The sequence below is a fragment of the Saccostrea echinata genome, unplaced genomic scaffold, assembly GCF_033153115.1.
Source record: "Saccostrea echinata isolate AGI-Se365-2 ecotype Australia unplaced genomic scaffold, CSIRO_AGI_Sech_v1 ptg000017l, whole genome shotgun sequence".
NCBI classification, from domain to species: domain Eukaryota; kingdom Metazoa; phylum Mollusca; class Bivalvia; order Ostreida; family Ostreidae; genus Saccostrea; species Saccostrea echinata.
The window spans coordinates 2,863,392-2,877,500 of NW_026889766.1; the positions used below are offsets into that span (position 1 = coordinate 2,863,392).

General features: G+C 34.4%; 2 protein-coding genes across 2 annotated transcripts in view; one reads left to right on the plus strand and one right to left on the minus strand.

Moving 5' to 3' along the window:
* Positions 1 to 8,029: 8,029 nt before the first annotated feature.
* Positions 8,030 to 11,107, minus strand: LOC133189324 (RNA guanine-N7 methyltransferase activating subunit-like). The gene is made up of 3 exons (XM_061324715.1): positions 11,071 to 11,107; positions 9,221 to 9,412; positions 8,030 to 8,375 (listed from the first exon to the last, which is right to left on the minus strand). Exons 2-3 carry the CDS (start codon positions 9,403 to 9,405, stop codon positions 8,147 to 8,149), a joined length of 414 nt encoding a protein of 137 aa, XP_061180699.1. The 5' UTR covers positions 9,406 to 9,412; positions 11,071 to 11,107; the 3' UTR covers positions 8,030 to 8,146.
* A 389-nt stretch (positions 11,108 to 11,496) lies between these two features.
* LOC133189325 (cyclin-H-like) overlaps positions 11,497 to 14,109 on the plus strand; it is a 13,478-nt gene continuing 10,865 nt past the window's right edge. The window contains exons 1-2 of the mRNA XM_061324716.1: positions 11,497 to 11,601; positions 14,007 to 14,109. The exon at positions 14,007 to 14,109 is cut by the window's right edge and continues 23 nt beyond it. Of these exons, the coding sequence (XP_061180700.1) occupies positions 14,016 to 14,109 (94 nt within the window). The 5' untranslated portion in view covers positions 11,497 to 11,601; positions 14,007 to 14,015. The remainder of the gene's footprint in view (positions 11,602 to 14,006) is intronic.

Genomic DNA, 14,109 nt, shown 5'->3' on the forward strand with positions numbered 1-14,109 from the left:
TTTTAAATTCAGTGAATGGATTTTTTCTTTAAAAATACCTGTTGGGTTAAAACAGAATACAGTAACTCGGAACTTGTACCGGAAATGGAACTAAAATATGTTTTTCATATTAAATAAGGATTTGTATTAAAATTTGTAAAAAGTGAATTCATTCAGTTGTGATTAATTCTTTGAGAGTTATAATTAAGATGAAATGTATGAAAAGTGTGTTTAAAATCATACAAAATGATGTTGATATCATTTAATGAAAACGTTAGGTGACATTTCAGGAAAGAGATGTCATTGCAACATTTGGGTAAAATGTTTTAGAAACGTTTTAAAAACCATACAAAATCACGTGAATAAAACATTTTCAAAAATGTTTTAGTAACATTTAAGGAAAATGTTCTGATAACATTTGCTGAAACATTGTGCTAAAATGTTTTAAAAACGTTTAAAAAACCATACAAAATCACGTGATTAAAACATTTTTTAAAAATGTTTTTGTAACATTTTAATAAAATGTTCTGATAACATTTGCTGAAACATTGTGCTAAAATGTTTTAAAAACGTTTAAAAAACCATACAAAATCACGTGATTAAAACATTTTAAAAAATGTTTTTGTAACATTTTGAAAATGTTTTTAAAACATTTTAAAAATGTTTTTGTGCTAGCTGGGTTCTACTCTCCTCTCTTTGTTCTAGCTTCCAGAAAAAGATGGCTGGATCGACTCTCAAAATTTCAACACCACTCATACTCAAAACATCTTTGATCCTTTTATACCAGTTGAGATATGCATCGGAAAGGCCATATACACATTTCCATAGCTGCCATATCATACCAGGGCAATTGGCTTCTGGTGGTTGTCTCACATATATCTCTCTTTCAATTTCTGACCCTTGTAAAAATCAGTTTTGATGTCCATAGTATGCACATTCCAATTCCTCTGTGATATTATAGCTAGTACTAGTCGGAGTGAATCTAAAACACAGGTTGGTGAATCCTTAGGTACATCATCCTTGTCTGCCTCTTCAAAACCTCTTGCCACTAGTATTGCTTTCTGTGTTGTCCCTTCTGCTGTATCCTTCAAACTTCAAATCCATCTTGTTGAGATGCACTTCTGTCCATTGTTCTTTCTTTCAATGTACACATTATTAGTTCCCCATGAGGCTCTTGTGTAATATCATTGTTCTCCTCTGCACACTGAATGTCTGTTTCTGATGTTTCCAGTTTCCAGTTCCTGATCAACAGAAATTTCTGCATCCTTTTGAGACTCAGGTTCCATGAATTGTAAAATAAACCAGTTTCTGTTCGTTCCTGTTGCTTTGCCTGCACGTCCAAGTACCTTTGCTACACATTTTCACCACTCTCTGCATTTTTATACTTTACGATTTGACCCCTTGTAATTTTTGTCTATTTCGTCTGCATCATTGCAAGCAGAGTCTTCACTATCTAATTGTTCTTCTTCTTCCTTTTTCTTCTGTGATTGGCTTTTCTGGACATCATTAGAAACTGACTCGCTTTCACATCTGTCTGTAGAGACTTTTGTCAGTCTACATTGGTGCACTCTCACACGTATTCCTCCGTGTCTGACAAAAACTACTGCGCCGTCTTGTCCAATTACCACGCCTGGTCCCTTCCATTCCCTGCTGTTTGGTCTCTTATAAAATACTTTGTCTCCAGTCTTGAAAGTGTTTCCACTTGGACGAATCTGTTTTCTTAAGGCTCTTCGAATCCTCTCTGAACATTCACTCTTTGTAAATTCAGTTCTGGCTGAGTGTAAAGCTTCAATGTATTTTCCTACCAATGCACTCATGGTTGTCCCCTCAAGGGCTGGTACCTGGTTGTCCGTCAAAACACTAGGAAGACGTGGATTACATCCAAACACTAACTGGTGAGAACTGAATCCGTGTACATTGCTTAAAGCATTCTTTGCCATAAGCGCCCAGCTAAGAGCTGTATCCCAATCACAGCGGTTGTCTACTTTTACTTTCTGTAGAATTTCTGTACGTGTCTGATTGTTCTCTCAATCAAGCCATTACTCCACGGACTGTAAGCTGCTGTTGTCTTTATCTCTATGTTGAAATTTTCAGCCATGTCCCGCATTTCCTCATTGTTAAAATCACCACCATTGTCACTGTAAAAGCATTTGGGGGGTTCATACACAGCTATCCAAAGCTTCATAAAACTCTGAACAAATTCAGAGGACTTCTTTGACCTCATAATGCTTCCGGCACTGAATCTAGTAAATTCATCGATAATTTGTAAATTCCATGTCCCATGCTCATGTAGCTCAACAGCCACCATCTCATTGAATTCAGTTGCTAAAGGATGTCCCACCACTGGCCTTGGTGAAGGTCTCTTGTTGATCAAACAAACTTCACTCAAGTCACATACAGTACGCACTAAGTTCAATGTTACCTTGTTGTTTCTGCATTTCTCAGCAACTGTGCTAAGCGTTCACCACTGGCATGGCAAAACTGCTTGTGAAGTTTGGTTGGTATCTTTTCCTTTTCTGCAGGGTTCAACTCTTGTGCAACTTCCAACACTTCCTCAGATCTCATCACAGTGTTCCCTTTTTTAAAACTTCTATCCAAAATCTTCACACAATAGAGCCCACTTGGTGTGAATTCTAGCTCAACTGCTTGATTAAACATGGATATTTTATCATTTTTCAAGTCCAAAATAGCTCCTGCTCTTTTGAGTGATGTTTGCTCAACAAAAGTGGAATATATGTATCAGCTTTCACAATCTTTGTCAATTTTACAATGAATGGTGCCGATAACTGCAGGTATAGAAGCACTTCGGAAAGAATATACAATTTCTCCATCCCCAAATTTGAATGCTTGATGGCTTGGTGAAGTCGAGACCTTCTTGCCTAATTCTTCACAGAATCCATTAAACCACTTCTCATCTCATACTGTCCGAATACATGCTGTATCTATTATAGCAGTTCCACTTGACTCCAGGACAAAAATTTCATTTGCCGAGGGTTGTTCTTTGGTAAGGAGTGTCAGGTTACAATCTTCCACTGTTTCCGAATTGTGTTCTGTTATTTTCATAGGATTCTTTTCAGGACAGTCCTTAGTCCAACGGAACACTCTTTGACATATCGCACATTTTGTTCGCTTGCCAAACTTATTTAAATGATTTGTACCTCGCTGTTTTCCTTTTGCCTCTGCACTGTAGCTACCTTTTCTCTGTTGGGTATAAAAAAATAGGCTCCAGTTTTACAGTAATACTTGCTGTGCTTACATTACTGTCTGTTCCAACACATTCCCCAAAGATCCTCTGAAGGGCTGATTTCATGGTTTTAATTTTATTTCAGATCACTAGCAGCTGTTAATGCAAGCTGTTTTCCTGTGGTGAAAACCCTGCATTGTCTAAAAGTTTGAACGCTGGTCTGCCTCTGGAAGTGCCATTTCATACTTCTTGGCCTTATTGTACCGTTCACGGTAGCTCAATCGGTAGAGCGCTCGCTCCATGATCGGGAGGTGTGAGTTCGAATCTCGGCCGCGACTGACCTAAGTCGATAAAAAAAGGGTAGCAACTGTTCCTTCGCCATGCGCTCGGCACTTTGAAGTGAAAGTTGCGGGTCCTTCGGATGAGACCTTAAAAACCGAGGCCCCGTGTCACGGCAGGCATTGGCACGATAAAGATCCCTCACTGCTCAATGGCCGTAGGTGCCGAGTAAAGGTCAAAATTTGAAACCCTTCACTGGTACATGGTGACGTCACTATGTGAGTGAAAAATTCTCGAATGAGACGTAAAACAGCATACAATCAATCAATCTTGGCATTGTTGTAAAGTTTATCAATTTCAATGATGTAGTCTAACATTGATTTATTTTCCGATTTCTTAAAGTAGTCAAAGTTTTTGTACGATTCATAGGCTTTGTCCTTGTCATCACGTAAAAATACCTTGTCTAGATGCTCCATCAACTTTTTCATACCGTCTTTGTTGCTAGATCTTCTGCTGGAAGTTCCATCGCCGTTTCTCTTACATTCCCGGTCAGTGAGAGTGAAACTGCAAGCGCTTGTTTCTCCGGTTTCAGTTCTGTTACTAACTGCCATACTTCTATTTCATTCTTCCGTGTCTCGTATGTCATGTTTTTCTGATCAAATGTAACAGGTTTTGGGTTATTGAAGAATAACAGCCTGTTGAGGGTTCTTTTGACAAGACTTTATTGCCAGATAAATGAGAAAATCAAATGAGGAAATCAAATGAGGAAACCCTGCAATATTAACAATATAACAAGTGTAAATATAAGCATAAAAATAATACAAATTGTCAAGGGAGATAATTCATCACATATAGAATATACATATATTTCTACGCAAGTAAAGAACAATCAATTCCCATCATAAAATTTTACAATAATTATCATCATAATGTATTTAAACATTATATATTATTGAATAATCATAAAATTATTATATGCATACCATTCTATGGGAATAGGTGTGTAACTGCAAGCAATAATGCTGCATAATTATATACAATGCCATACAGTCTCAGAGTGATCTGTAGATTAATTAACACAATATTACACACCAAATCATAAAAATATATTACCTTAAAAATATTTAACAATGAGATCTTTCTATTTACATCATACTTTAAAATATCATTCTCACTGATATCATTTACTCAGGGAAAGTGCTTGGGAAATAGATCAAATATGCAAAATTACAGATTGGACATTTAATTGAACTATAAGAATTATATTAATATTAGTAATAAATTGTTAACTTACCAGAAGGAGAAGAAAAGTCAGTCTCTATGAAAATGTCAGTCAATATGTCAGATCACTTCATATACACCTCTTAACTGACCAACCTCTGGACAAAGAATGTCCAGAAAACCAAGAACACTCTGGAGGGAAAAACATGAACCAATCCCCAAGTAAAATACAAACTAAAACACCAACGAAATTAAAAGAAACATCCAACATTAGGCCTGGATATAATTAATGACCTAAAGCCATTTCTATCTATATACACTTAGTGACAGACCATGGGTAAATGCACACTAAAGGCTTTAAACTGAATAATTATATTATTCAATATGTGCATTTCAAATCAAAATAAATATAATAAATGACACTTACAATACATGTACATAATATATACATGTATGCAAAGAAAAATAATAAAATATGCATCTGCCACACAAACATGGGTGGATTCTTGAAATTATTAGCCATTAATATTTTTTTTTTTTAGTTTTCTGACCGCTCTGCTACCATGTAAACTTACTTTAAATGTTCCTCTCTGGAACAATTAAGTTGCGGGTCCCCGCCATTTTTGACTCGAACTCTCTAATGTCCCCCGGTAGAAAAGTCAGGGGAAGAGTGGGACTAATTGAAGCGATGGAATATAACAATGGCCCCACCCTACCCCCAGGGGTCATGATTTGAACAAACTTAAATCTTCACTACCTGAGGATGACTTCATATCAAAATGACTAACTGTGGCTTTGTTGTTTTGAAAAGAAGATTTTTAAAGAATTTTCCTATACATTCCTATGTAAAACTTTGATCCCCCATTGTGGCCCCACCCTACCTCCGGGGGTCATGATTTGAACAAATCTGAATCTACAACTATGTAATGAAGGTTGCACATAAGTTTCAACTTTTCTGGCGAAATGATTCTTGAGAAGAAGATTTTTAAAAGATGACACCAAAATTTCACCAATTTTAATTATCTTCCCTTGGAAGAGGGCGTGGCCTTTCATTTGAACAAACTTAAACCCCCTTTACCCAAGGATGCTTTGTGGCAAGTTTGGTTGAAATTGGTCCAGTGGTTCTGGAGAAGAAGTCGAAAAGTTTACAGAAGGATGGACGGACAGACAGACAGCTAGACAGACATAGACGGACTACGGATATATATATATATACATATATATATATATATATATATATATATAAGCACAAAGAAATTCACTTTTTTTATAAGGATACCCATTTCCGCCCCAGCCCGGGGTTGAACTCTCGACCTACGGAATCTGTCTCCTAGCAGTACAGTAACAGCGCGCCAGACCGCTCGACTGTCTAGGCAAGTCTAAAAACTTGCTTTCGATGCCGATGGAATTCTCGCGGCGCTGTCCTACACTACACGGTCATTGAGAATGGAAGTGAGATACAGTTATTTGGACATTAGTTTTATTAGAGGATCGTTACCAATACACGTTGTAATGAAATTAATTTTTATTTATAAAGCACATTTTACAACAACTCTTTAACTAACATAACTGCCCTAAGTGAAGAAATATTAATATACAAAGCACAAAGAAATTCACTTTTTTTATAAGAATACCCACTTCCGCCCCAGCTCGGGGTTGAACTCTCGACCTACGGAATCTGTCTCCTAGCAGTACAGGAACAGCGCGCCAGACCGCTCGGCTATCTAGGCAAGTCTAAAGACTTGCTTTCGATGCCGATGGAATTCTCGCGGCGCTGTCCTACAGATTCCGTAGGTTGAGAGTTCAACCCCGGGCTGGGGCGGAAGTGGGTATCCTTATAAAAAAAGTGAATTTCTTTGTGCTTTGTATATTCATATTTCTTCACTTAGGGCAGATTATGTTAGTTAAAGAGTTGTTGTAAAATGTGCTTTATATATATATATATATATATATATATGTATGTATGTATGTATGTATGTATCTATGACAGAAAACAGTGTATTGAATAATTAACTGATATTTTTTAAAACAAAAAGTAAAGTTAAAAAAAAGTTATCAACTACCTACCCTATTTTTTTTTTTGGCATGTTACCGCAGACACACATATTTATTTTTTATTTGACCTTAGCTGTCCATTATAATCTTGCCAGTTTTCCTACCAGTTCATTTAGAAAAGAAAATATTTCAAATGTTTGATGAATTTTCAGTACATGGCCATAAATTGTTGTGTATGTTTATTTATATATTTGTATGTAAAGATTAATGACAAAAAAACAGTAATAATCTTAAACATGGTTGTAAATGTGACTGTAAATTTGTATTTTATTAATTTTTTATCTCTTCTTAATGGAAAAAACTTTATTATGTTATAACATTGACATATATTTCAACATTTCAAAATGTACTGTATAATATCTTCTGTACATGGAACCAATACACAGATATATAAAGCACATTTGAGCACTGTCCTTGGGACTGATGAGTGGATCCAGGGTCCATGGATTTCACAATTTACTAAGAAGAGTATTACCACTTATCATCAAGCAAACCTCACTCTTCATAACCACCTAACTTATTTGCCAAGTATATAGGGGGAGAAAAGAATATTCTTAAAGAATTTATGCATTTACACACTACGGAGCCCAGTCCAATCTCCATATCCCCTGAATAAAGAAGAAGATTTTTAACGATAGCACTAATTTTGATGGTATTTAGCTCCATCCCTCAGGCCCCAGGAGAGCATAGACCATAAAATTCAAAAATTTATACTCCTTTAGCAAATGATGCTGTATGCCAAAACAGCTATGCATTATATGCATATGTTTTTGCCCTCATAAAAAAACATTTTGAAAATTTCTTGAAATGTGCCGAATTTTATATTACATTGTATGAAAAATCTGAATTAACAAAAAATTTTATAGTTTCGAAGTAGATCATAGTAGTAATTTTTGTTTCGATGACATCTCAAACTATTTGGATTTTGTAATATTTCTCAGAATGAGGTCAAAGTGGACAAAATTTGTAGACAAAAACCTGCTCCATATCGATATTCACATAACATGTATATCAAAAACATTGAGTTGGAGCAGATCTGCACTCAGTGACTTTTACTCAAAATATCGATGCAACATACTACATGCTACAAGAATTATGTAGGCACGAAGCATTTTAGTTCACATCCTCATGAATTCATACTCAAATACTGAATTCATTTAATATTAAGTAAACTTATTCAAATATAAATGTATGTCTATATGGTAAACAGTTAACAGCTGACTAAAATTCATTGCTGTAAGTTATGTACATACATGTACTTTTTGTGTTTTATTCATGTAGTCATGTACATGTGTACATATAAAGATCTGAATCAGTAAAAATCTCTGTCACTTTACTAAACCTACACATAAATGAGTACGATAATTTGCAGTATGTTCACACCTCCTTCTGTTGGATAGGACTATTTCATTTGTGTCATATTAATTATCATCTTTGTTCTCTGTCCCTATATCCTCCATAACCTCTGTTGTCATGGTAACGACCTTGATTATAGCCACCATAACCAGATCTGTCACGGTCATAATTGTCTCTGTATCCACGGTTATCTCCCCTGTAACCATGGTGATCTCTATAACCCTGGTGATGACCTCTTCTGTTGTTGTAGTTGTCATGGTGATAACCCCCACGTCTTTCTCCACGGTCTTGGTATCCACCTCTGTAATTATTATTTCATAGTGCTAAATTGAGCAGAATATTCTTCATCTGGTTAAGCAATGCTAAAAATTATCAAAATCTCTTATCAGAAGGAAGCAATATAGCATTGTTTTTCAAATTTGATGTGGATGTGTGGGGCTGGGGCATCAGCCAGGGAAATTTAAAAAAGAAAAAAAACACAATTTCACAAAAGTGGGTGAGTGATTAATTTCCCCTTCTATCCTTTTATTTATTATTATTTTTATTTATTTTTTATTTATTTTTATTGCTTTTTATGACAGCAATTTTTTAATTAAATTATTATTAATTATTCATATCAACTTTTAAGAAAATAAGTTGCTCAACTCTCAACATGCTCAAGTTGCTAATACAACTATCTTATCCTTGTAAAAAGATGTTTTGAATATAAATAATCAGGTATTGAAATATTTCAAATTGCATTTAATGTACCTTTGCCTACTAATAGTTTTTTTGGGAGAAAGATTTTGGTCCAAAACTCTATGTCTGACTTATAGGCAAGTCCTACAAATAATGGTCTTTTTTCTGGATGGCGAAATTAAGTGGGTCGTTTTAACAACTCCGACGATTATCGTATGAAATTGATTTCTTGAAAATAAAAGATTAAATACATTATTCATTTCCATGAACACAGGTAAAAACATTTGAGATACTGATATGAATTGATTTGTTGAGAATTAAAAATTAATTCCAAAATGTTGCAGCGACTTATAGGTGGGTCAATTGCAAAGTCTTCCAAAATAAGTTAAAAAATTACAACTGACTTATAAGCGGATCGACTTATAGGCGAGTATATACATTAAGTTGTTTTTGATAAAATGTGTTTACCTATTTCTGAAGTTTCCTCTGGATTTTTGGAACCAGTTTTTGACACAGGGAGGGGGAGGGGAGGGGTTATTAACTGTAGCCATATACTCCTCATCCTCTTCTGTGTATCTAGATTTAAACATCTGGTCATACAAGTCCAGTAACTCCTCTGTTGTGTTCTGTTCTGTTGTTGATTCTGATGCCATTCTTATACTGAAAGATACAGACCCTTGTTTATCCATTTCTGTCATTAAATTTGGATGTGTAAATTGTAAAATTTTATTGTCAATAGAAAGTTTATTCTGCGATTAAATTGCCAACACCATGCCCCGGGATCATGAAGCATCTTAAGCTAAGTCAAAATCTTTATGTTGTACTAAAATGTTGTAAAAGTCAAACAGGCCAAAATTAATCTATTTTACAATGCTGCTTTACAAAAGTGTAGTTATTTGCAAAATTAGAGATTAATTCAATATTAAATGATAAACATTTTACAGGCAATTGAAAATTTAAGTTTAAGTCTGTTTCATGATCCTGAGGCCAGATTCTCAAAGTTCTAAAAGTTTTGGGGCTATATAAATCAATTGACTTGTGACCACACACTTACTTTTTGAATCAAATTGATAAGATGGTCAATTTGGTCAACAAAGTAAGGCCAAAAAAAATAATAGTCTTGTTTCCTGCTACCCGACCTACCCTATTTTTTTGCACCAGACCCTAAAGTTTTTTTTAAGTTTTGGAAGAAAAAAAATCGAGAATTTCCGGAATTTCATCGTTCTGTCACCGTAATCAGTTTTTGTGTTAGCACAAAACAAGCATTTCGTGAAATTCTTGTTTTAAATATGGACTTTCAAAAAATACCACTTGAGTTGTGCATAAAAAGACATGAAATTCAATTTTAAAAGACAATATTGACCTGTGACATGTTTAATTTTATCTTGTATTAGTTCATATCCAAAAAATGCTGTCAGAAAAAAAATAAAATAAAAATATAAAATAAAATAATTTTCCTACCTACCGACCCTATTTTTTTCAGGCTGGTAGCAGGAAACAAGACTATTATTTTTTTTGGCCTAATTGATTGGTTATAATTCAACACAATGTGAAGTAAACATACTTCACCATGCCTCAAAACACACAAGGTATGTACAGTTTACCAAACAATGGAAGTATATCTTTTGCTTAACAAAAGCAGAAATGTATAAACTATCTTTTATTGGGAATGCTTTTTAATAGTCTATAGTATCTGGAGTACATTGTAGAACCCAACTGTGTTTTTTTTTTAACGGTAGAGAGAGTGCCAGGTTTTACTGGCATCATTGTTCCTGTAGGGCGGTTTTAAACCCCTCTACAGTTTTGCATGCACAACCGTATCTGGTAGATGGTTCCAATGTATGCATGTGTTGACAAAGAATGAGTGTTGGTATTGCGGTGTTCTGCAGCTAGGTATAACTAGACCTTTGCTGTTGTTACACACGTTTGTGAACTATATATATTTGTTGTATGGTGGTCCCTGAAATGTCTTGGTTTAATTTGGCATTTAGGTTTGACACTTGTTATGAATGAATTAGGAGGTAGTGACGGCACCAACCCCTCAACCACTTTATACATGAGGATGAGTCTCAGGGTCGTTCTTTTCTCCAGGGTCTCAATATCGAGGCTCATTCTCCATAGAACAAATATGCATTGTAACACACAATCGACTTTTTGTCTAATTCTTATAAGAAAACATATCTGTGAAATTTAAATAGTTTTATCAAGCTACTTTGAATAGCTTAATGAAGCTATATAGCTATTTCAAGCTATATAGCTAAATCAATAGATTGTGTAGGACCTGTGTACCAAGTTTACAACTTTAAAAAATTATAAACAGTTTTTTGATTCCGTAAAGGCTCGTCGTAAGGAACATATATATGCCCGTATAAGGCTAACTACAATTAATCACTTTGCTTCAAATACATTTGATAAAATAAACCCGAAAGTAAACTCACGTTGTAGAAATAAACTCTACTTTCACTTTTCGTTTTCAATAGTAACTCAAACGCTAAAATGTCGTATAACATCAGGATCAGCCTTGAGCCACTGTAAAACTTTTATATTTTGATTCAATGTGAATTTTATACTTTGTTTAGGAAGTTTAAATCTACTTAAAATAAGACTTAATAGTACTCTTAAGTTAACACAATTTTTAAAATCGTTGTTATTCGAGTCATTTTACGTACAAGTAATATCAGTTGAACGCATGCGACATCGCGACAGCAAAATTCGAAGAAGATTTAGAAGTAGTCGAAGTAGAGGGCAGGCTTAGCAGCTTACAGCGTTGTCAGCTAGAGGACGGTTCAATGTGTATTATGATTAAATCATTGTGTCATCTAACTAGTATGTAAATCACAAAAGAACAGGTGGGTATCAAGATCAAGTAGCCAACTCTCTTTGAGTTGTCCACTAAATCCTGTAGTCTTTATCCTTACATCTGTCCAGTGTGGATGTGGTATGGAAGTTTTTAATTGGAAGTGAGAAGCTGATGCATCAATATGTGTAATCAAATCTCTGTTGTCCTCTTCTTCTTAAACTGAGCTGAGCTGGGGTTTTCAAAGAGCGTGTTAAGTTCGGGCAGGGTGAGGGGGGTTAAAAACCTCAGTATTTACTTTAGATAAAAGTTTAAAAAGCAACTATAAATCAATTAGATTTAAAAAAGGTCATGTGGACTGCAGGCAGCCTGTCTAGCATGACCTTAAATTAGTCTTTAAATGGTGTTATTCCAAAATGATAGTAATCTGGTAATGGTTCCAGGGGAATAATTACAGTAGCTGTTAGCCAGGAATCTTTCTGCCCTTTTTCTGCACCATTTCAATGGATATTGATAAATGTGCTGTTTGTTGTCTCAGATAAATACTCCAGGGTTGGTCTCACAAAAGCTCTATATGCTATGTTATTACTTCTTAGCTGTTGGTTTGCAGTCTTTCATGTTCCATATCAGATAAATCCTAGGGATTGTGTATTTTCCTAATTTTAGAAATGATATAGTATTTCTCCAGGGGGAAGGGGACAATAAATTTCTCTATATGAACATAACTTAAAATGCTTTTGAAAATCTTTGAAAATTAGACGTACAAATAGGCTTTGAAAACTGCGTTTTTATTTAGGCCAAACAAAAAAATATGTTTGTTTACTGTTACATGCTGAAAAAAAATTGGGTCGGTAGGTAGGGATTTTTTTTTATTTTATTGATTTTTTTTAATTACAAATTCACATGAATTGGTTGAAATAGTAGTAAGTTTTACCATTGTGTGATGCTTTACTTTTGTTTGGGCTTGCCATATGGGCAATAGACAATATCTTTCTTGCCAACTGACTTACAGCTACCACACAATGGTAAAACTGTTTTGTATTCCTTCTTTAATTCCATGTGGCACTGACTAATAAATTTAGTGTTTACTCCAGACAAATTTTAATGCATGGGGGAATTTTGCTGAATATTGATGGCGTGCAGCATGTCTCGGTTGAGTTACTTGTACATTGTGTCATGTATCTGAATCTATATTTAAGTGAAAAATACAAATGCATTACCATTATTCATTTACAAATTTTTTTAATTTAAAAAATTTAAATGATAAATATATTTTGAATAAATTGTCAATTTAACTTTAAAAAAAATAAACAATTAATTAAATTCTTTTTTATAAGAATAGATCTAATCATCATTTTTTTTTATTGGTATTTTTATTCTCCTCTAATTAGCTACTGTCTTTTTATGTGCTGTGTTATTCTTGCTCTCTACAAACTGAATAGGCCCTAGTGAAACCCCCCCCTTTTTTTTTTTAAATTTACTTCCATTTTTTTTTTCGGTTGTCCCTACTTTTACAGTCATCTTTAAACAAAAAAGGGTGAACACTATGTAGCACCAATGACAACATAGTTACATTGGTGTCTGATTTTTTTTTTTTTCAACGTAAGCTGTTGAATGTAGGTTATTGTGTATTAAAGCATGTGCGCTTGACCGAAGTACTAGCCCATAGTTCATAGAGTAAATAAACAATGATAATGCTTATAGGACATGTTTATTTTAAGCATAAATTTATGCTAAAAATGGTATAAGAATTATGTGTGTAACTAATGAATCCTTTTTGATGTCGGAACATAAATACTATTTATAGAATGACCTGGAAATGTTGGAAAAACCCACATGTGCAATAACAAGTGTATTACTTTCATGGTGTATACTATCTTACAGCAATTAATAAATTTTTCATGGTTAGAAACATTTTTTAATTAAATAAAAACTTAATGTTTAATAACATACCAGTAAATTGCAATAAACATAAATTGACAGCTATATTGCATCATACCCCGTACCGTGATTCGCATCGAGTTCACGTACCACAAGTATGCAACATGTTTGTAGGATTCTAGTGATTTGAATTGTTTTATTAATAGATTAATAACTGATACATTCAAAGTAAATCATCTTCTTAAATAATTGTATACCATTAATAATTCATGCATAGCGGGAAGCATAGTGGCAATGTTTGATGCATGGCGGGAGATCTTGAATGCATGGCGGTATCCGCCATGCAAAAACGGCCTGGGGAAAATTTATAATAATTTAATCGAAAGTACTAGGAATAGTCTATTTCTAGTGCTTTCGATTTCAAACCGTTTGACCGTTTAAGATGCATGTAAAAGTTAAACTGACTGGTGAGTGACTTCTGGATTTTTACGACCAAAAAAAAATTTGGGTCGGCGATTAAATATAGGGTCGGTCGGGTAACCGTAAACAAACATATTTTTTTGTTACGCCTTATAGGTGCTGAAGATGTTTGCTACTAGTAGCCAGTTTAAACACTGGATGTTCAGTAATGAGGCGGAGCTTCAGTCCCTCAGACAGGAGGCCAACGAGAGATTTGTGG